This window comes from Asterias rubens, chromosome 2, assembly GCF_902459465.1.
Source record: "Asterias rubens chromosome 2, eAstRub1.3, whole genome shotgun sequence".
Classification (NCBI taxonomy): Eukaryota; Metazoa; Echinodermata; class Asteroidea; order Forcipulatida; family Asteriidae; genus Asterias; species Asterias rubens.
This window is the reverse complement of record NC_047063.1, coordinates 22,156,869-22,181,292: the sequence shown is the minus strand read 5'-3', so window position 1 is coordinate 22,181,292 and position 24,424 is coordinate 22,156,869. Positions and strand designations below refer to the sequence as shown.

The window sequence follows — 24,424 nt, the reverse complement described above, 5'->3', positions numbered from 1 at the left end:
TCAAGCAAGATGGCTGCGCCCAATGTTCTTGAAACGGACCGATGGCTCTCCGAAATCTTACAATTTAGGAAGAATCCGGTATCATTTTTCACATCTAGACAGATGGAAGCTGGCGATTTTGTCCTTGATATTTTGCAGGTAGAGTTTTTGGGTTGTTTAAAGCCTGCAGAAGGTAGTGTTAGGAAAGTTACGACAGTCCATCCATGATCCATCTCGTCCGGACACCGGCCGCCGGTGTTGTGTGAGGCGGGGGCCCGGGGATGGAGCGCGTTTTGGCGACCCTAACCAGAAACATGTTTGCGCTTTGGTCATTGGGCAAGCGTTTTCGCGTGTCCGGTTGAACCGCTGTTCCGACCAAACCGTAACCGACTTGTTGGCTCGGTTAGGCTTGGTTTTAAGATGGCGGACTCTGAAAACTATCGGAAAACGTACTGGAATTCTTTTAAAAAATGAAATACTTTGAATTGAAGCATAACAATTAAATAATGTTGATAACTAAAATTACAAAGACTAAGTTCCATTCCTCGATAATAAAATTACGGCTATTGGTCGAATAAATAATAATAATAATATATATTTTGAGAACATAAATTTTCAAGAGATGTACCTACGTCATGAACTCTTTCTGGTTACCAACCCGTTTTTGCGTAGCTCTCTGAAATTGTTTTGATCAGTGAATTTGACGTCAGAAACTTGTTTCTGGTCATGGTCGCCAAAACACGCCCCTGGCCAGGCTGTGGCCTCTGCCTAGCCTCTCGGCTGGGCATGCTCGTTCGGATCATTAATTTTTCATTACTTTGAGTTATTAATAGAGAAATACCCTTGCAACTTTTATTTATGGGATCCAACCACCACTATTTCTTTAAGTTTAATCTTTTACTTACTTTATTTAAATTATATTTCTTTATAGGCCTATTATTATATTAGTGATTGATGTTGTATTGGTGATGATTGATGGTAGTTCATGGGTAGTTGTACTTGTATTTACTATTTGTACTAGAAACTATTAACATTATAATGCTCCCCGTGAGCCTTAATACTAGGGTCTAACATTTTGGGCTTCCTTAACGCTCTACGTTTTTAAAATCATCGTTGATATGTGAACATTTTACAATCGTTTGCCACCAATAACTTCAGTTTCCTATGTACTATAAAACTACTCCTAGAACTATGAGGGTTCGTTCCGCTATCGTCTCCACATCGCTTGATGACCTAAAAATAAAGCATTGAACATATTGAGAAGTAAAAAAGCGTGCGATGCGACAGAAAAACAACAGTAGGCCTATATGTACCGAGTAGAACATTTCATTTTTTGAAAATGTTTTTTAATTTAACTCAACAAAAAGGCAATGCAAGCATTATTTTCAGGTCTATGGTGGTCTTGACCACATTGCTCGCCACCCCTCACTACATTTTAGTTCCTTGCACGATGAAATGTGCTCTTGAATTTTCGTTGTTAAATTCAAAACTTATGATCGTTTAAGTTACCAGTTTCTCAAGATGAATATTTTATAATAGGGAAATCAGATCCATCATGCATTTAAATCAAATTGATCCCTTAGACACTAAAGATTTTCCAATGGAAGTGCAATTTGTAACATCATTTTCCTATACTGTGCAGAAACGTCCTCTGGAGTATACTCCCACATGAAAATGGCCTTGCCCTCTCACAGCAAAATTAGCAGCAATAACAGAAAATAGAAAACAAAACAAAATGCTTAGTTTTAGACGTGGAAGGAAAAACCCAATGGGGGAAACCCATGCAGTCGGGAGTGTATTTTGGCAATTGTAACCAATAACTGGTTCAGTCATTGGCCTCTGATTAACCAATGGCCAATTCAACCGAAACAGTTTTTGGTTACGACCGCCAAAACGCAACCCTGGTAGGGACTGAAAACTCAATCCACATGCAAGGCTGCGGTCTGAGGTGGGATTCGAACCAGGGTACACGGAGGCAGGAAAAGAAACCACTGAGCCAACCTGATTCTGGTTTTCAGTCTTAAAACAAAAGAATGTGACTAGGTCAAGCCTGGAATGACACTGAGAGGGCAAGGCCATTTTCATTTTGCAAAGAGCAATGTCTTTGGAAATCTTAAAACCTAAAGGAAACTTTTGAAGGGACACCAAGGCCAAGACCAGGGGCAACAATGGGGCCATGGCCTCCATGTTATTCCAAGCCTGCAGGTGCAAATTAATTTTTGACCTTTTCTGTGTCATGCACATATTTTTTTCTCTTTGACCTTTTCCACGTCGTAAGGCCGAGTCACACTGCAGCGATAACGGAAACGATAATGATCACGACACAAAGAGAATGCATTCTATTGGTTGAATTGCTCCACGCAGAATACGCCCATGCTTATTCAACTAATCAAGGGCGTGCATTTTTAACGTTCTTGTTTTCGTTCTGAGTTTCGTGTCACCAGCCTTTAGTGTAACTATATTTTTTTTTTCCAGGCCCTGTATTCGGATAATCTTGGTAATTCCATCAGAGTTGTCCTCTTGAGCACTCTACAAGAAAATGGATCATGCCTCATGTCCACACCTGAAAGGTGAGAAGAGCTCAGTCGCCCAGCAGTATTTCCTTTAACAGTGATCCATCGTGTACTAAAAGACCAGTGAAAAGTCAAACGAGCCAGCTCATTGTTTCACACAGCGACACATACACCAATTTATGCACAGATCATTCCAAGGTCAAATTTAGTTTTACAATGCCCGACTAGTGGATGGTACCCATGCCAACATCCTTACGGACTTTGAAGGGGGTAACCTTGTTTCAGCCCCAGGAGTACATGTAGGTGGCAACTTGCCCCTGGTGACAGTTGATTTGGGTCGCAGTCCAAACCAGTTAAGTGTTGCCCTCACCTTGATGTGGTCGTCCAGCCTTGTGATGTAAGGCGATAAAAAAATTATTTTTAAATGAATGGTTTATGAAACTGATGTTATTTTTCACTCGGTATTGAGTTTCGGGCCTTGTGATGTAAGGCGATTTCTCATAATAAAAATTGGAAACAAATAGAATAAAAAATTATTGGTTATGATTTTGTTTTTCTTTTTTTCTACTCAGTATTGAGCAGACAGTTGGGTCTTTGACTGGCATGTACAGCCAGACAATTGTTGAGTCCTCTGCATTCTACACCAGCCAGCTACTCGTCACCATCACAACCATATTACTGGAGTCCGGACAGTTGGTATGAAAATAATCACAACTGATTCTTAGATGGGATGTTGTAAAGGTTAAAATCATGTAAAATCTCCATTGAGGAAGAACAGTGTAATCTTGGTGGTGACCATAATGCTAGTCTTCATAAGACGTGTCGTGGCTGGTTGGTCAAGCACACCGGACTCAAGCTCCGGTGTTTCTGAGTGTGCGTTTGAGACCCAGTCTTGACACATGTGTCTTTCAGCAAGACACTTAAACATTATTTCATATGCTTAAAAAAGTGACACCGGCAATATCGATGCCACAATAGGACCGAGTGTTTGAGTAATATTGATATATCAACGGACGTTAAATCCATTGGACCCTTTCGGTACAGAAAAGAAAAAAAAAGTTCACAGATTTACAAATAACTTACTGGGTTAACGGAAGATGGTGGTGAAAGACTTCTCTTGAAATACTATTCCATGAAATGCTTTACTTTTTGAGAAAACAGTAAAACAATATCAATTCTCGATATATTAAATTACAGATTTATTTTAAACACATGTCAAAACATGGCGAAACGTGCGGATACAAGGGTGGGTTTTCACATTATTTTCTCCCGACTCCGTTGACCGATTGAGCCTAAATTTTCACAGGTTTGTTATTTTGTATAGAAGTTGTGATACACGAAGTGTGGGCCTTGGACAATACTGTTTACCGAAAGGGTCCAATGGCTTTAAATGAAGGGCTTTTTAAACCAAGATAAACACCAAGTAGAAAACATTCAAAAAGACCGGTCCAGAATGGCCCACAGTTTAGAAAAATCCTTTGGAGAACCCTTGTTAATGGCACTGGACACAATTGGTAACTACTCAAAATAATTGTTAGCATAAAAATGAGAAAATTGAGAGCTGGTGTAAGTATAAAACATGGTGAGAAATGGCTCCCTCTGAAGTGACGTAGTTTTTGAGAAAGAGGTAATTTCTCATTAAAATATTTTAATTGAATTTTAAGACCTCAGCTGAGGTCTCGATTCAAGGCATCTGAAAGCACACAACTTGTGCGACAGGGGCGTTTTTTGTTATTCTCTCGCAAGTTCAATGACCAATTGAGTCAAAATTTTCACATGAATGCTGTTTATGCATATGTTGAGAAACACCAAGTGAGAAAACTGGTCTTTGACAATTACCAAAGGTGTCCAGAGCCTTTTATTCCCTGTATTCAATAGACTTTTCTCAAAAAAAGATAGTTGTCCAGCCAGTATCATGCCTGATACCTGTATAAATAATTGTTTTTCTCAAAACGAGATCAGTTTTTAAATGATCGCCTCCAACATTTCTTAACAGAACCCATTTTCCCCTGCTTCTTATGCAAATCTTCAAATAGTTTCTTGAGTCTGTTTCTTTCATTTTTAATGTCCTCTTTGTTTCAGACGGCACAGCCAAGGATGTTTACAGATTTTGTCGACCTTCTGTTGGACGTTGTTTCAAAGGTCAACAGCGCTGTAGATCGGGCTGTCCGAGGAACGGCCTGTCAGTGTCTGAGTGAAATTGAAACCATGCATCCCGTAAGTACGATCAGAAATCTTTTCAACAAAGAGAATCTAAACCTGTGCTCTGACATCACCAGGGCCCAATTTCATAGAGCTTCTCGCACAACCTTCCTTTTACCACCTCCTTATAACCTTCCCCTGCAAGGGTGGGGGGGGGGGGTCTATAGCACTTTTATAACCCATCTTGTACTCCTTTTCAGTCACACCCCTCCATTGTATTCCTCCCATTCTCCCTTCCCTTATAGGGTTTTCAACCATCCATTATACCGCCCTGTACACCAAACATCAATTCTCAAACATTCATCTTTGTGGAGCATTCTTTTGTTCTTTCCTCTGCCCTGCACTTAACAGTTTCCTATTGACCCAATTCACCTGACGTCATCATCAGAATAATCTTGGATGCGCCATTTTGGTGGACAATGTCAACGTGTGTTATTCAGTGAAGTGCGCATTGTAGGCGGGGCGGCGTTTACACGTAAATCTATTGAACACCAAAATGGTGAGCATGGAACAGTCGCCGCAGGTGACACGAGTGCAAAGGGGAGAATAGACTTGGGCCAATTAAACCGGCTGGGTTTTAAGTTTGATTATATTATAGCCAAATAAGTAATTATTACATTAACAATGACACTTTCAGGGTATTTTGATGAGAAAATTGGAGCATTTCTACGCCATGAGCCAGTTGGAATATACACATGTCTGCCAGAACTACATGGTAAGAACAACAGAGTCACTTGAAGCAACAAGTTTTATCAAAGCGACTGATCATTTTTCACTGCAATCTTCGCTTTGAATTACAAACTCAGGCCAAAGATTCATTCTTTTTTTATGTATTAAGTAAAAAAAACTAAAAAGAAAACTTATTGAGTAAATTAAAAAAAATGTTGGGTTGAAAAAAACAATTTACTAGAACCAATAAACTCTTCTTTTGTTTTCTTTTTTTTTTGAAAACAAAGATTTATATATTAACTCATCATCAAGTTATTAAAATTTTCAAGATATGGGTAACTTGATGTATCTAGATTTCACAAAGCACTAAGATTCATCTTAGCGTCATATTGGTTTGTTTTGTGATGTCACCATTTGCTAAGCAATTATCATACACATCTTAAAGTGTGTGCATAAGATTGGTAAGACTGAAAAGAGAAATTTGCAATTGTTCCCACTGAATTGAGGACTCGGTCTGCTGGAAAATGAGTGCTGCACAAAACTCTGTTGGAACTTGGAACCCCTCTTTTATTAATGTGCTTACAGCTTGACCAAGAATCTTCACGTTAATTGATATTTACTTGTTAGCCAATACTGGAATATCTACTTTGTCTCCAGACATTATTTGTGCAGGTCCTGAAGAACTCAATTGAAGTCTTACAAAGAAGTGGAGACAGGTTAGTTGTTTCAATTTATTTTAAATTATTCGTTAGCTTTTTTTTTTCTTGATTTTGTGCTTCGCTTATTGCTTTCAATGCTTAACTCATTTATATTATTTGAACTTTTAATTTGTTTCCCCTTTTTAAATATTTTTTTTTTTGCTCATCTGGGCTTTGTGACAGTTTTATTGTCAAGCTAATTTTCTTACCTTTGGAGAAACAGACATTCCCTAGTGATTGTGAATAATATATATTTATATTTGTTTGATTTTTGTTTAGTATCGCCGCCAGTGAAATGACCGACTTACTTTGTACAAGGAAGGAACCCCTCAAGGTAAACAGCTTAGCATCTGGACTTTTATTTGAACTCAGACTTTTTAAAGTCTGGCAAAGTATACCTATAGATTTTGCCTTGCCTTCCTAAAGATGGAATTCCAGGGCTCAAATGCACAAACCACTAAGTCATTAAAGCGTGTCATGGCCTAGCGATTAAGAGCACCGGATTCAAGCTCTGGTGTTTGATCAGCAGAGTGTGGGTTCGAATCCCGGTCGTGACACTTGCTATGTAAAATTGTGGAGGTAGTGCTTTCTGCTCTACTGGCTTGGCTTAGGATTGATGATACCCAAGCCTACATCCATATGGACTGTAAATCGGGGTAGCCCTGTTTCAGCCCTAGGAGTAGGTGGCAACGGCCTCTGGAAAAAAAAATTATAGCCAACAACTTGGAGTGGCCTTCAGGCCTTGTGTGTCTGGCGACTTGCATAAAAAACATTTGAAAAAAAAAAATAATAACAATATTTTTTATTTATTTATCATGCGCTCTCTCCAGGACCAGCCTGTTTGAGGGCGCTCAACGATAAAAATACCAGTAAGCAAATCCAACAAGAAATGTATAAGAAAATCACACCAGTAAAATAAGATAAAAGACCACCATAATACTGTTACCATAAAGATTTGTACTTAGACATCACACTTAATACTGATGCATACACCTATCTTTAGAAGTTTTTTTTTGTTAACCTGGCCCAGTGACCAATGTAAGAAGCTTTCGGCAGCTATTGTCATAAACGTAGCAATCTTTCATCTTATAAAACACTGCTGTGGATCAATTTATCAATTTCTGGTTTACAGTTTATTTTTTCTTTCCATTTAGCCGCTTTCGCTACCAGATGGCTTCAACAAAAAAATGTTCCAACTTGGCCCACCAAAAGTAAGTAAATAAATTCCCCCAGTGCAACAAGGTCAAAAGTCTGAGATTCGACTTTGTTGCTCAGAACATGTTAACAAATTAAGATGTAATTTATTGTTAAAGACCTGTATCATTTTAATTACTTTATGAACAAAATAAAACTGTTACCGTTTATTCCAACAAAAATATAGCACTTTTTGTGCATTCTAACTGAATTTCATCGAAAAGGTGACATACGGTGCAATGTTAAGGTCTTTTTGTGAGGGTTTGCATGGTGGTGAGTCAATAACACAATGTGTTGCGTCGACACAATGTGAGTTTTTCTCACTCTGAATTTTTGATAAATATCTTTTATTCTGAAGGAGCTGCTCGCCTCAAGAAATCCATTTGAGGATGTAGATTGTAAGGAGCTTCAACGCTGCTTCACATTCTTGTTAGACCAGCATCATCTCATGACTACACCGTGTGCTGTCACTAGCATCCAGAAGCTCATCTTCTGTATGAAGGCTGTGCCCAAAAAGAACATTCCACCGAGTGTAAGTGACTTATAATAATAATAATAATTTTTTGAACTAATATTGCGCTCTCTCCAGGACCAGCCTGTTTGAGAGCGCATTACAAAAACACAATTCCAGTAAGAAAATTAAAATTATGAAAATTAATCCATCCGAAAACGATCAAAGGCGTAAATTACAGCAAAAATCCATAAAAAGTAACAGCAAATGACAATCAGTAAAAAATACCATACAGAAGCAAATTACACAAAGAGCATTAAAAATTGTCACCCACACACTATAAAAGTGTAGTTACAGATAATAAGCCTCCCTAAACACTGGTGAGTCTTTAGTTTGGCCTTTAAGGACCCCACCGAAATACCTCCTCGTAAAAAAGGTGGTAGTGCATTCCACAACTTTGGAGCAGCCGACACAAAGGCGCGATCACCAAAAGAATGCATCGTCCTACCCTTAGGATACTCAAGTAGAGTGTCCAGACTGTTGAGTTATAATTAAGGAACTTATAGTTGAGGAAAATTTTTGTGACAAAGAGCTCCATTTCATTCAGAAGATGACTTTCTGCAGCCTCGCTACTGTGGGGAGCACGCCTCATCGACACCTCTCGTCACTAACCCATTGGAGGGATGTACTGACAAATAACGCTGATTGGCTCCCAAATGTGACAACTTTGCGTGCCCGCATGTTTAAAACTCTCAAGCGCTTGTATGGATTTATGCGTACTGAATGAATATTATGAACAACATAATGCTCATAACGAGGCTATGTTTGATTTGCAGTTTTTGGATTGTATTAAACAAATTGCAAATTTCTCTGACAGATCTTGAAGTCTTTAGTGACGCTGCTAGAATCGACACAAGACGTGGCCATGTTTCATGCATTACTGGTGCTCAAGGTATGCTAAAGTATGTGTTATAAAAAAACCAAGCCTTACCCAGTGTACAAATCTTGTTTTAATTTCTTTCCCTTATGTTGATTTTTGATATGTTGTATTTATTTAGATTTTGACCAACTGTTTTACCCACTTGCCATTAGCAATTGATTTTACTCTATTTATTGTCTTTTTGTTTTCAAAATAATATCTTTCTCATATTTTTATCTTGTACTTGGCTCGCCCCCTTTATTGCATTTGATGAAGTAGTTATTGCTATGAAAGCTTATGCAGTTTTTAATGTCAATATTTAGTCTTAACGTGCTACCTTAATTTGTCTTGATTGTGTTTGACTAACTTGTTCATGACATACTGTCGTGTGTTAATTTGTCACAATAATTTAATTGTTTGGTTTGTACTTCTTTAAAGTATATTCTTTGTTTTTTTGCCTTTAGTTATTTTATGCTGCTATTCACATGATTTGAAAAGGCAGGTTTTTTTTCTTGCCACTGTGTTTTGGTACGCCGGCTTCAAATGGTTATACATTTGTTTATGACTATTGGTGTTATTTCTGCTGTTAAAGTTTTTGGTGTGATTTTTTGTTTTTTATATTTTTTTGTATTTATGTAATTATTATTTTTTATTTTGAGGGGGGGGCTTCTTGGTGCTGTTTATTTTGAATTGCTTTGGCCCTGTGCAGACTTGCAGTCCCCTTACAAATTGCGAGCGTGAAGTGAATTTTCTTGCTTCACAATGGGGGAATTTTGGGATGCTAGGTGGCAGCAGACTTACCGGGTAAAATCCATTGTTCTTGGTAATGTACGCATGCTCAGAACTACGTAAACAGTGGAAATTTACCTGGTAAGTCTGCTGCCACCTAGCGTTCAAAAGTCCCCCATTGAAAAACAGCCTTCAGTATTTTCTTTCTGTGTCTGTGTCTGTACTTACTTATTTTCTTTGATAACTTTTTATTTTTTTCATATTACATCACATAGGGACTTCTCTGTGAATGTGATATGCGCTAAACAAGAATGGTTCATTATTCAAATTATTATTAGTTGATTGTTTGCGCCACATAACTTGTTTTGCATTTCCTGAATTACTTCTAGGAGAATATTTATTTTATATTCATTCCTTTTCCCTGGGCCCAATTTCATAGATCTGCTTTTAAAAGCAGAAAATACTGCTTAAAAACCTCTGCTTAATAGCAATAGTGAGCAGGATACCAGTCACAAATTGAACATGTTTCATGGTATTTTTTGCTGGTAACCTTATTCTGGTTAGCAAAATTTTGTTTTGCTTAGCTTATGTTTGTGCTTAAGCATCTCTATGGAATTAGGCCCTGTATTTTATTTATTCATTTGTTTGTATAAAATTATTTGTTATTTACTTCTTTGCCGAATCACTGATAATAATGATTATAATTAGAATTTGATGCTAAGGTATTTGTTTCTCTCTGATCAGTTGACGTTTGGAAGCAATTTATTGAACGAGGAAGAAGAAGAAAGACTATTGTGTAGACTTGTAGCTTCGACCAATCACCCGGCTCTCTCACCGGGACATCGATTACTCTGCTATCATTGGCTGCTTCACTTCCCAGAAAATAAGGTAAGAATCTTACCAAAAATCGGAAATTGTTACACCAATCTAGTAATAAACCATAAGGGAAACTTACAGGGTAAATTTTAAATAATTTGTGAGCGAACCAAAACATATTTACTACAGCTGGACTAGCCGCTAGACAGGAACTTTGTTTCTTTTAGGCAATCCTGCGGGGTCCAGCTGTTTCTCTTTCCTCCATCTGTATTTAAACTGCTCTTTGCTGTTTTTTCTTAATGTTTTTACGTAATTAGCATGCACTGTTGTGCTTTTTATCTACAAGAGAAATGAAATAAATACAAATATAGAATATAAATGCTTTTCTTTATTATTAAACAGGCTAGGAATCCAGATTCTGCAAGTCTCTTACCTGAAGGTTTAGACTACCGCAAATTTGCTTCCATCTACCCGGCCGTGTTTGACGGGCTGGACACCACCCTGGTCAAACACAATCTGCTGAGTTTGTGCTTCACGCCGGGTGACTGCCAAGGTTCGGTTGTTTTCTTGGGCTGAATTCCTTGCAGACAACAATGAATTGTGTTATTTATTTATTTTTTTGTCATTTATTAACAAATGATGTTTATTTATTTATTTTATTTTATTTTTTAAAATTAAATTGTTGATAATTGATGGATTTGAATGTTTCATGTGATATTTTTTGTATGTCCCTTTTTAATCACCCAACCTTAGCAATTTGGTTAAACTTTCCTACCTCTGGATCTACCACCCCCGCTGTTTAATATTTTGGCACATAACATCCTGTTAACTATCCTATTCTATTACAAAATATCAGTTCGCTCTCATGCAATGTAGATCTGTGTGATTGTTTCATATTTTGGCCAAATAAATACTAACATAAATGCTATTTTATGAGGTACAACATTATTACACTGACACACTGATTATGAAGAATTATTATTTGATTTTCTAGATTCAGCATCGGCGACTCTGATTGGAAGTCTGGTGTCGCTACAGAAGTCCATACATTATGGAATCTCTGGACGGCCAGCCGTTACGCTCTACAGATCTCTCTATCTGTATTACCTCAGGCACCATCACACCGTGCTAAGACAAGAAATTTACAAGTATGAGGGCAAAGTAATAAATTGTTTAAAGACCTTAGTAAAAAATAGTCAATGTTTTTAAATGTCAATTTCTTTTCCTGCGAATATGTGGGTTGGTGGGTCAAAAGAAATAACTGAAAACCCAAATTTAGTTTTGATTTAAAATGTATGTATATATCGCATTGACCATCCTTTTGTTCTCAAATGCTTTACTCTAGTTAGTTCGTAGCCACCCCATTGTTTGTAAATTTATAACTTTGATTGGCTATCATTTTTACTGATTTTTTTCTGGATGCCTTCCAATAATCCTTTGCTCCTCTTGGCGAAGGTTTGGTTTGGATCAAAAGCTAAGACCATCACGATGATTAAATAAATGTCAGGGTTTCTTTCTTTTTTTTATAGAAAATTCCAACTGGGTGTACAGCAGCCCCATTGGGCAAGGATATGTATTATTATATTAACAAATGAAAAAGAAGACAAAATATTCAGCTGGCCAAGATCATCAATTTCATTTCTGGTTAAACTACAATGTAAAAGCTGTTTGTTTAAGCCAGGAAAATCCATTGAAAACTACTGATGTTGGAGCCCTTTGATCTAAAATATCTGGTTCATATTAGGCATTACCTTGTTCTTCAGTGTTTCGGTTTTATTATGAAGCCATTCAATATTTAAAATCAAAATTTGGGGTGGATAGATCAAAACTTTTGGAATAAAAATCAAGAAACGTTTCAAAATAGTCAGACCCCTTTTTTGATGCAATGAGATTCGGAATGGGAGACTTTCAGGACGCTTGGTGGCAGCAGACTTACCAGGTAAAATCCATTGTTCTCGGTAATGTGCACATGCTCAGAACTACGTAAACAATGGAAATTTGCCTGGTAAGTCTGCTGCCACCTAGCGCCTCAAAGTCTCCCATTGTTGTAAAGATGCTGCCAGCCTTCACACAAAAGGGTGCCTCATTGATGATAGTTTGCTATTTCTTTCCAATTTTTTTCTGCAGGATTATTGTTGCCATAGTGACAGAGCAGCCAAAGTTTGTTCCTCATACAATCAACTTTATTGAATGCATCAATAGAAGCAACGCAACAGAGTGAGACATGTTTACTATCTGTGTTATTCATGCCACAACAAACTGACACTGCCACCATTTTCACACAAAAAGTAACTTCTTAAAAAAGGCATACATTTTCTCAAATTGATGTTTCAAGTAATACACTTGGCAGCTTTTTAATTAAACTAATTAGCACAAGGACAATTTTGTGGTTTCACGAACAGCCACATTTTGACTTGTCATTTTTTACCTTGAAGGACATAGAGCTGGCATGATGCCAAAAAAACCTGAATACTCTGCATTTTGAGTTTCATAAAAGAGACACTTTGTATGACCTAGATAAATTTAAAGCAATTGGACACATTCTAATAGAACAAAAATTAAAAATTCACAGATTTACAAATAACTTGCAGGGTTTACAGAAGGTAATGGTGAAAGGCTTCCCTTGAAATATTATTCCATGAAATGATTTGCTTTGTGAAAATACATTAAAACAATTATAAGTGCTCGATATCGAGAATAACGGATTTATTTCAAACACATTTCATGACACAGCGTAAATTGCGGAAACAAGGGTGGGTTTTCCCGGGTTTTTTTCTCCTGACTCCGATGACCGATTTAACCTCAATTTTCACAGGTTTGTTATTTTATATATAAGTTGCAATACACAAAGTGTGGGCCTGTGGACAATACTGTTTACCGATGTTGTGCGATTGCTTTAAGTTATTCACCAACAGACAGTTTTATTTGTAATGCATTGGTTTGTACATGACATGCAGCACCCTGACCTTGTTCGCCCTGACTTGTGTTGAACAGTTAATTACTGTAAAGAGGTTTGTTCCAGCACCATGGAAATATTTCTAATGTGTTGGCTCTGAAAAGAGGATGTGACTTAAAGGCAGTGGACACTATTGGTAGTTACTCAAAATAATTATTAGCTTAAAACCTTACCTGGTAGCGAGTAATGGGGAGCTGTTGATAGTATAAAACATTATGAGAAACAGCTTCCTCTGAAGTAACCTAGTTTTCAAGAAAGAAGTAGTTTTCCATGAATTTGATTTTGAGACCTCCGACTTAGAATTTAAGGTCTCGAAATCAAGCATCAGAAAGCACACAACTCCGTGTGACAAGGGTGTTTTTCTTTCAGTATTATCTTGCAACTTTGATGACCGATTGAGCTCAAATTTTCACAGGTTTATTATTTCATGCATATGATGAGATACAGCAAGTGAGGAGACTGGTCTTTGACAATTACCAGTAGTGTCCAGTGTCTTAAAAGGGTTTCTGTACTTTTTGTAGGACAAAAAACACAATGTTTACAGATTTACACTAAACTTACACAGTTTGAAGATAATGGTAGTAGAAAGCTTCCCTGAAAATATAACTTGCTGAGGTGCTGTAGGTTTTGAGAAATGAGTAAAACAATGTCATGAAATAATTTTTGTCTCAGTGATCATGAGACGGAAATTCTTTTAGCATGTGAAAACGTATTTTCATTACATTGTTTTACTCATTTCTCAAAAACTACAGCACCTCAGCAACTAATATTTTAAGGTACGCTTTCTACTACCATTGTCTTCAAATGATGTAAGTTAAATGTAAATCTGTGGACATTGTGTTTTGTGTAACAAAAAGTACCCAAATCCTTTAACATCTCACAATCTAGAGAGGTTTGTGGTAGTGCTATGGCCATTGTTTCTAATGACTTATGTGGAATTTTTTTCTTTTTGAAGTCATTTTCCTATTGCGCTGTTGAGATCATCTATGGAGAATATTGTGTCCATGCCTCCCGTGGACGTCTTACAAGACGTGGAGTTTCATCTTCAACTGCTTGAGAGAACTTGCAGAGAAAAAGACATCAACCCAAAAGTTAGTAAACTATATTGAATATTTCACTTCATTTTTTAGGAGTCAAATACATTTTTTGAGTAACCCTTCTAGGCCCATTTTTCAAAAAGCTGCTGAAGGACAAAATGTATCTAAGCACAACAAAATTATGGATCGTTTTCTGCAGTAGCAGCTGTATAAAATTGGGCCATGCTGTCCGATTCTCTATGCCCAGACATTTTTGCAGTGAAATGGAAAATGTATAATAATAAGGGAATCAATGTGTGGTGAAGAGGTTTTCAACTAGTGGTTTAATCCCAACGAGGCCTGGTTCTTGTTAAATATACCGAGACGACGTCGAGGTAAATTATAAAGAACCACTAGTTGAAAACTGATTCAACACACTTTGATTCCCATTCATAAAAACCTTTTCGGTCAAAAAAATCAAAAAATTTTTGTCAAAAAGTAAAATAAATGCAAAAAATATAATTGTTCAATGATTTCTTTCAACACAACACCCCTCAAGCTATAAAATGGTAAGGCCCTCGGGTAAACGACTCCTTTTAAGGGAATGCTGTGCGTGTGATGTTGCACAACTGTTTCAGCCGATGCTCTCGACCAATAGGAATAAAGAAACTGTCTTATAAGTACAGGTGCAAGCTCGCGCGTCACGCCCATGTTTCAACACTTTTTACTGGTCATAAACAAAGGTTTACACACACCCACGTGACGCGCTCTCCACCAATAGGAATAGCAAAACTGTCTGAGGTATTTATGAATATTCATTTATATTCTTTATCCCCAATGCAAATTTAACACCTATTATATATTAATAACAATTATAATAATTTGGGAGGCTAAAAATTCTTACTCGAAGCTGATACAAAAAACGGGTATAAAGACCGGCCTGATGAGCCAAATCGGCTCAGGACAGACTTATTTATTTGTTCATTTTTAAACGTAAGACTCTTTTTTGTTTGCTTTGCAGCCAACAGTGATATTTCTCCATCAACTCCTAACGTCCACACCTATTGCATCCAGTGGTGGCTGGTTGTTGGGTACTTGCATCCTCTCTGTCTGCCATAGCATCATGCAGCATCATGATACAACAGACATCTTCAAAGGTACGATCGTGGATAACAGTCAGGAAATTATTTCCAGCAACTTTGCGTCTCATAATTCAAAAGTAGCCCCACATACCTTGCAGGAAATACTGAATGTTGAAGCGCCTTGGGCGTCACTGAGTGACGGATATGAGTGCTTTTTATAAGAAGCCACTATTATTATTATTAATGTTATTATTATTATGTTGTGATTATGCCCATTGTGCCGACTGCAGTACAATACAGCGCCCTCATTGAGGTTAAAAGAAGACCTCTTAGTAATGGGTGGCATGGTGTTTGTTTTAAAGGCAGTGGACACTATTGGTAATTACTCAAAATAATTAATAGCATAAAACCTTTCTTGGTGACAAGTAATGGGGAGAGGTTGGTGGTATAAAACATTGTGAGAAACAGCTCCCTCTGAAGTGCCATAGTTTTGGAGAAAGAAGTAATTTTCCACGAATTTGATTTCGAGACCTCAAGTTTAGAACTTGAGGTCTCGAAATCAACCATCTTTAACGCACACAAGTTCGTGTGACAAGGGTGTATTCTTCTTTCATTATTATCTCGCAACTTTGATGACCGATTGAGCTCAAATTTTCACAGGTTTATTATTTTATGCATATGTTGAGATACACCAACTGTGAAGGCCAGTCTTTGACAATTACCAATAGTGTCCACTGTCTTTAACATTGATGTTCTCGACCTTTCGCAAGAAACTAATCCATTCAAACCTCCACCTGTCACAGCAACTGCTTATTAATGACGCCTTATTTTCAGACTTGGATGCATGTTTGCTGAGATAAGCTGCATGAAGTACGTCAAACCAAACACCATAAATTGTCTTTTTCTCCTCCTTATATCTCTATGTATGTGTTGCAGAGTTTGGCCAGTTGCTGTTTGAGTTGTTCACAATGTACAGTCTTTTTACTCTTTCTTATAAGTCTCTATGTATGTTGCAGAGTTTGGCCAGTTGCTGTTTGAGCTTTTCACAATGTAAAGTCTTTTTACTCTTTCTTATATCTCTATGTATGTGTTGCAGAGTTTGGCCAGTTGCTGTTTGAGTTGTTCACAATGTGCAGTCTTTTTACTCTTTCATTTCTATGTATGTTGCAGAGTTTGGCCAGTTGCTGTTTGAGCTGTTCACAATGTACAGTGATTTAGACATCAGAGACAGAGCAAGATTCTATTATGCAATGCTCACAAACATCTCAAGTGAAAAGGTAAAATTTGGCTTACAATAACCCATTACCGCTCTCTGGAAGTTGGTAAGTGTCGTGGCCGAACAGTTAAGAGCACCAAATTCAAACTCTGGTGTTTCTGATCATCACAGTGTGGGTTCGAATCCCCAGTTGTAAATGCAAGGCATTTAACCATTGCTTCATCCCTTCCGATGGGACGTAAAGATGTTGTGTCCCATGTGTTGTGTAACGCATGTAAAAGAACTCAGTGCACTTACCGAAAAGAGAAGAGGTTCTCCCCGGTGTTCCTGGCGGTGGCTGCTATATGCGCCATAGCATCTCGTAAACCCTTATAAGGTGCTACATAATCGGGTCTTAGAATTCATAACTTTCAATAACTTCTCTTTCTGTGTAAACTTATATACTAAGCGCCTTGAGTACCTTGTTGATAGATAGTGCGCTATAAGACTTTGATATTATTATTATTTCTGAGCACCATTTACTGCATGGGAGTGCACTGTTTGGTTTGGGTGTTTACTGACAAATTAAGGGGGCCATTAAGAATAGTCAATGTTAACAAAAATTGATTTGTATTTATTTTATTTTTTGTAAACATTCTTGTGACCCACCCACCTATACCCCAAATAGCGTGTACATTGGTGACTGTATCCAGCTCATTGATGCTCAGCAGAATACTGTTAAGCAACATTTCTGCTTAAAGGCTCTGGGCATTTGCATAAATTGTTAGCATAAAAATTGACTTGTTAACGGTCAAGTCAATGGAGAGCTGTTGGAAGTATAAAAGATTGTGAGAAATGGCTCCCTCTGAAGTAACATAGTTTTTGAGAAAGAGTTATTTTCCACTAAAATATTTTAGTTGATCTCGAAATCAAGCATCTGAAAGCACACAACTTCGTGTGACAAGGGTGGTTTTTTTTCTTCATTGTTATCTAACCGCAACTTCGACGAGCAATTGAGTTCAAATTGTTACAGGTTTGTTATTTTATGCGTATGTTGAGATACACCAAGTGAGAAGACTGGGTCTCTGATAATTACCAATAGTGTCCAGTGTCTTTAAGCAGCTCTATGAAATTGGGCCTCTTATGCCGAAGAGAACTGCTTCGTTACACGAGAGCACAAGACATGCAAACCTAATCGCATTCTCAATTCATGTTCTCACTTACTCAGATCTCTAGAATCTTATCATCAGCCGGAACTACACAGAGTTTGACGAGACTTGTCACCGGGAGTTCCAACTTCAATATTCCTCCACCAGTACGGGAAATCAACCAACCTATTCTGTGCCTCACAAAGTAAGATGGTAATCACGAACAAATGAGGGGGGTTGTTGTTTTTTCTTAGAGTCAAACACCAACTATAGAGGGTGCTGTCCGTTTAGATGTTGCATTGAATCGCTTGATGATATCTCAAGTGTTCTATTTTCTGCCTTGAGGAAATACAATGCTCCAGAGATCACCTTGGAGAGCCATTTTTCTTCTTTCACTTGTAATGTAGTAGTCAAAAGTAATAATAATAACTAGTTTTTATTTATCGCTTATCTACAGGCATCTGAAAGTGCTCATCATTATTTTTTATAAACCATTTATGTAGTAAGTTTGAAATGTTGAGACCACACCGGCTCTTTTCAGAGCCAACTTTCTTATAGAAAGAGATTTATATGTGGTTGCACCAGCAAGTGTATTAGTCCTAGGTACTTCTTATTTTCCACACCATGCAAGTCTTCAAACATCACTTAATATACGTTTTAATACGAGATGATTAGCACACAATTGATAAAATATCCACCCGCACTTTCAGTGCAAAATTGTATAAAACCCAATACATGTGCACTAGAAGTGATCTCTAATTTGAACTTGATTCATAATCCCCACAGGATTAAGAGACGACCAGATCATGTGATGATCCCTGCTACTAATCCAGATCAGTATTTGCAACAGCTCAAGACTAATCCAAATCCAGTTATCAACATGGACTACTACCTTCATTATGTAAGTTGAGAAATAATAATAATAATAATATTAATTTTGGTTTTTACCCATACACCGATGTGTGTTAGCACTGTATACTCAGTACTTTCCCGAGTCCTGTGAACAAATATCACAGGCATGTTACTCGGGTGGGATTCAAATCCACGACCCTTGCAATTCTAGAGCAGTGTCTTACCAACTAGACTACCGAGGTTGCCCGGTAGCTATAGGCAGTTTGAATCCTATAATAATAATAATAATAATAACAATAATAATAATAAGGAACACTTAATAGAGCACCGGTATCCGCCTAAAGAAGGCGCTCATGGCACTTTAGGAGATAAAGACAAATTAGGACTGAGGTTGACGAGGTATTATGGAGCAAATTGTTTACTTTGTCTTTCTTGGTAACTGTAAATGGTTTTGTTTTTGAGAAAATAGATTCAGCTGTTGCAAACAACTTACCAACCAAATGGGCCGAGGGTATAAATGCAAAAAAATAGTTAATGGCCTGGCGTTTCGACCCTAGCAGAGTCTTTCTCGAAGGCTAAATGTCAACATTTAGCCTTCGAGAAAGACTCTGCTAGGGTCGAAACGCCAGGCCATTAACTATTTTTTGGTTTTGTTTTTCATACATACAAGACCCATTCTGAAAAAATTCAAAACTTTTTACCAAGATGCCAAACAGCCATGGAAAGGTCCAAAAAAGTACAACCCTGGGACCAATTTTCTTTAGATTCTGAGAAAAGAACATTTGTCTAGCATTGTTGGGAACATTGTTTCTTCTTCAGGTATAACACAACAAATTCATCTCTTGAGTCATTGCTTGCTAGTTTACAATGATAAAAAAAGTGAAATTTGTTAAATTAATTTATTTATTTTCTTTATTAGCTTTTTTTTTTTTTTTTGGGAAATGTTCAGTGTTACTTTAAAAGCCTTTGAAGCTAAGATGGTATTGTAAGCTAACATGGTATTTGAAGCTAACATGGTATTGTAAGCTAACATGGTATTTGAAGCTAACATTGGTATTGAATCCATTCAACAGAGTAAAGAACAAGTCATTCCAGAATCCATGGAGAAACTTTACACGTTGGTCCTACACGTTGATGTCCCTAAGAATTACAAACCAATATCAGGTAAACAGTGTGTGCTGAATGATGTCAGAGTTACGGTTCACTTTCTGTCTGATCACTCAGTGGGTTGACTCTACCCTTTATTCAATTGCTTTATTATTGGTGTATATTTCTTTCTTTATTTATACTCGTTATATTTATATTTATCGAGAAAAAAAAAATATATATATATATATTTATTGACCAAACCAACGGGGAACGAGCTGCCAATTACAGGAAAGGATAATACACAATTAAAAATATTTATATAGCCTATATACAAATAATATGTATACATGTGTATGTACAAAGGTAAATGTATGGCAGGTAACGCTGAAATTTGAAGTTAAAGCCCCATTACATTGGTTGAACGTTTTTTGCACTACAGCCCCTGATTTTTATTTGTTTTTTATGTTTGCCAAAATGGACACACAGATGCCAATTTTCAACTGTTCAACTAATGGACCGAAATTATTGACAAGTAAAGTCAACTCTTGTCTATTAACAAGATCACTGGGACTGAACAACGTTGTTATAAAGACTGCAAAACGGAAAACACACAAAGCAGCAATGAGACTCAAAAATTCAGAATGTTCTCTTTGTATCTTTATATCTTGTCAAGAGGCTTAATGACTTTATACCTAATTTACATATTATTTACATATCTGACAAAGAATGGTGTGGGTCAGTTTTAGAAATCACACTAATCAAAAGAGCATTTCACAAATACCACAAACCATATTGTATTGATATTACACTCCTTGCTAATCTAGTTTCGGATGTTTCAATTTTCCGAGTAGGTAGCTTTCAAATGCTTTTTTGATTTTCCTGTAACGAATTGATTTATTGTTTTAATTGCCTCAGAGCAAGTTTCCATTGATTGATAATATTTTCTTAATTGCAGATGTATCATTGCCTTGCCTTTCACTGTTGGATTCCAGTCGACCCTCAGACACATGTCAGGTGATCTCACTAAAAATACAGCCCCTGCAACCTATCCCGTCACAACTCAACATCAGGTGAGTTTATGGAATATGACACAGGGTTCCAATCCCACTTGAGTAATATGCCTGTGAATTTCTGTCAAAAGACTGGGGAAAGTACATGGCATGTTCCTTTTTTAATGTTAAACTCAATTTTACTCTGTCTGTAATTGTTCATGTTTTAATTGTAATTTTTTGTAAATTCAATGTAGTTGTGCCCTTGGCAACCAAATCGAATGTTTTTAATGAACCACAAATAATAATAGTAATAATACATTGCTAGCATATCAATATTGCGTATTTTTTAATAATAATATTTATCATTATATTTCTATATTATTGTATACATAGCCAGACAGGGTGTGTATGGATTTTATTTGTAAATCCTTGGGCATCGTTTCTCGTGCATTAGTTCTTTTGCATTAATAATGTTACTTTATAATATTTGTAACTTTTCAACTTTTTGATATTGTGGTGCGTTTAAACTTAAGCGAGCAATGTAATTTCTTCTGTTTGGAGAGTTATAAAGTTTGTTATGTCTCATGCCTTATGTCTTATCAATGTATACGTAAAACACAGATTATATTCTTTATCCTCGCTGCCAAAATGTGACTGTTCTAATCAAATTAGATATTGTATTAATAATGGCTGGCTTTAGCTATTTCTCCATTTAAATCATTTTAAATGTCATAAATTACCATGTTTGTCAATGTTATATTTGGCGATTCTTTTTTTTAATTCTGAAACTTTCTTTCTGTCAAAACTTTTGGCTTTCAGGCTCTTTTTGAAACTGTGATGTCATAAGTCATGTTGGTTGAAGAGGGCACCGTCTGTCATTCTCACCACAAGCCATGGTCTCCATACTAATGCTTTCTTTCTTTCTAACCTATTCCATATTTCATTGTAGATTTTGTTGTTGAATTGTTCGTATTCAATTTTCTGTTTTAACATTGTCTTGCTTCTTTTTCAATTAGTATGGAATTAAATGTAAGATTGAATTGAATTGTACCTCGATTGATTTGTAGCTACCAACTGAATTATTTATCAAGCCCATTGATTGATTTTATTGCATAATTCTTGATTGATTCTCCAGTACAATGTTCATCTCAGCAAACAGCGAGACTTGTTCCTGTAGTCTCCCTCCAGCCGTTATTCAGTTTTCTGACCTCTTCTTGCCGATACCCGTCATGCCATCAAGCAGACTGAAACTATTTGACGACTTGTGGGAGTATATCCACAATGAACAAGAACAAAAGTAAGTTGATCAGGAACTGGGCGCATTTTCATGAAGCTGTTGGGCAAAAATACTTGCTTAACAAATTAATTTGCTAAGGTCAAATAAACTGGATACCAGTCACAAGTATTGTATATTACATGACAGTTTGGCTAGTGATCTGTTTGTGGTAAGCAAACATGCTTAACAGCTTTAGGGCAGATTCCATAAAGGCATTTAAGCACAAAAAGAAGCTTAGCACAAAAGATTGTGAATTGGGTTGTCTTGTCTGGCAATTTTAAACAACTGCTCTGTGAAACAAAGACAGGCTTAAAAATCTCAAACTCATCACAATTTTGATAATAGTAGACCTTAAATATTTTTGTACCAAAACAAAGCATCTTTTCATTGCTGTATTTTTAGAGGAAGTTTGGATTAAAAATGAATACACAAATAATTCTTTTAGCCTTCGGGAAAGACTTTGCTAGGGTAGAAACAGACTATTAATTATTTTTTCACAAATAAATCTTAATATTTAAAAGTTTGGGAAAACATTTATTGCAGTACTTATTTGCTTGAAGTTATTTGCCCCCAAAATACCTCATCAAATTTCACAAGAATCTGACCCAATGGTAACTCAAGCCATAAGGGACTATACTTCTTTTAATGGATTTATTGTTCATATAGCAGTGAGAGTCTGTGTGTTGAATCCGTCTGCACTTTACTGATGGACAAGGCGGCCATGTTGGAAGCTATAGATAGTCAGTTAAACGACTTTAGAATCCACACATATCAGGGTGAGTGAGACAGGATGCCAGACATCCAAGTGCTTCTTACATATTTTGCAGATTTTTCCTAAAGTATTTACTGCATTTGACAAAGAATTTAATACTCTTCTAATTTTTTAAAGACAGTGGACACTATTGGTAATTGTCAAAGACCATTCTTCTCACTTGGTGTATATCAACATCTGCATAAAATAACAAACCTGTGAAAATTTGAGCTTGATTGGTCGTCGGAGTTGCGAGATAACTATGAAAGAAAAAAACACCCTTGTCACACGAAGATGCTTGATACTTTTAGATGCTTGATTTCGAGACCTCAAATTCTAAACTTGAGGTCTTGAAATCAAATTTGTGGAAAATTTCTTCTTTCTCGAAAAACTATGTCACTTCAGAGGGAGCCGTTTCTCACAATGTTTTATACTATCAACCTCTCCCCATTACTTGTTACCAAGTGAGGTTTAATGCTGATAATTATTTTGAGTAATTACCAATAGTGTCCGCAGTTTGTTCATAAAATTCATGTCAAATTTAATTTTATACACAGTTGTTTCGCCAGTCATGTTGGCATATGTGTTATCCTTGCCTTCCACCTCTAGGACCCTTCTTTGAATTCTTTCCGCTGTCGGTGGTTAGTTTTCCGAATGACCAAATACGGTAACATTACGTCATGCGACGCCTGCTCACAGCACGCGAAAGTAGTCAATTGTTAGTGCCGTACTGAGTCCCGGAAAACTGTACACAGCGGAAGACTGAAAACGCCACACTGGGGCCACTATGTGGATAGTATGGAATTTTTCCTGGAATAATTCTCTTGGGTTTTCCTGCTACATCTGACACCAAAACTTTCTTCCTCGTCTTCTCTCTATTGGGCTCTTGGCTAGTAAAGTGATAATGTTTCCACTTTTCTGAGAATCATTGGCCTCACAAACCAGAACTAATAAATTAATAAATTTTACTTCTAACTAATTGTATTTTGTTTTGGTTCTTTGTGTTTTGGTTGAGAATTTTGCTTAAACTTTGTATTAAAAAAAAACACTGGACATTATGGGTAATTGTCAAAGACCACTTGATGTATCTCAACATATATGCATAATTAACAAACTTGTCAAAATTGTCAAAACAATGTTTTATACTACCAACCTCTCCCCATTACTCGTTAAGGTTTATGCTAATAACTTTTTTTAGTAATTACCAATAGTGTCCACTGGCTTTAAACTGTGTATTAAGTGATGTTCTTGAGTCATATTTATGTGTGTTGCTCTCTGTCTTGTATTGTTTATACCTTGTTAAATGGTTTGGGTTTGTTTCTTTCTGAATCGAGTAGTCTGAGAAACTGAACCAAATGTTAAGAGGTTGTTAAACATATTCTTTGCATTTTATAATCACTTTTTAATGATATGAACTTTTGCTTTTTGATACTGTGGAAACAAATGAACCTTGAACCTTGAACCTTTACTTTGAAGTCCAAGTTCCTTCCAGTTCATTGAAAACATTTTTTTCTTCTCTTGATTTACAGATGATACGACACAAATACAAGTAGGGATCTGTCTGCCGCCCTCCTGGCACGTTCTCCTCAAAATTACAACCAATGAGGACATGGCGGTAGTTGCAATAGCAACAGACAACTGGAAAATCTTGCCGTTGGTGAATACGTTTCTCCATGATATTGAGGGAAATGGGCAAAGGTGATAAACAATTCTCAGAACAATTTGTCCTGTGGGGTGATACCTGCCTGTTTATGTTTGTTATATTGTACAGTATTGTTTGATTGAGTTATTTTGTCAAATTTCAAGAAGCATAACTTTTCATCAATAAGTGCGGGGCCCAATTTCATGGCTCTGATTACTGCTGAATTCTGCGCTTACGTGCAAGCGTAGAATTTCT

The 24,424-nt window shown here is 36.7% G+C and overlaps 1 protein-coding gene across 1 annotated transcript; it reads left to right on the top strand.

Annotated features, from left to right (window-relative positions):
- Window positions 1-8: 8 nt before the first annotated feature.
- Window positions 9-24,424, top strand: LOC117306906 (AP-5 complex subunit beta-1-like). Its single transcript, XM_033791475.1, has 24 exons — window positions 9-138; window positions 2,455-2,549; window positions 3,065-3,188; window positions 4,575-4,709; window positions 5,332-5,409; window positions 6,021-6,079; window positions 6,341-6,395; window positions 7,216-7,272; window positions 7,614-7,787; window positions 8,584-8,658; window positions 10,099-10,242; window positions 10,573-10,723; window positions 11,165-11,318; window positions 12,298-12,387; window positions 14,082-14,217; window positions 15,164-15,299; window positions 16,395-16,501; window positions 17,648-17,772; window positions 18,354-18,468; window positions 19,493-19,583; window positions 20,464-20,578; window positions 21,636-21,797; window positions 22,443-22,552; window positions 24,057-24,424. Exons 1-24 carry the CDS (start codon window positions 10-12, stop codon window positions 24,227-24,229), a joined length of 2,790 nt encoding a protein of 929 aa, XP_033647366.1. The 5' UTR covers window position 9; the 3' UTR covers window positions 24,230-24,424.

Coding starts and splice junctions, on each gene's coding strand:
- LOC117306906 (XM_033791475.1), top strand. CDS start 10: ATGGCTGCGCCCAATGTTCTTGAAACGGACCGATGGCTCTCCGAAATC. Junction 21,798..22,442: donor CACAATGAACAAGAACAAAA/GTAAGTTGATCA, acceptor TTGTTCATATAG/CAGTGAGAGTCTGTGTGTTG. Junction 22,553..24,056: donor TAGAATCCACACATATCAGG/GTGAGTGAGACA, acceptor CTTGATTTACAG/ATGATACGACACAAATACAA.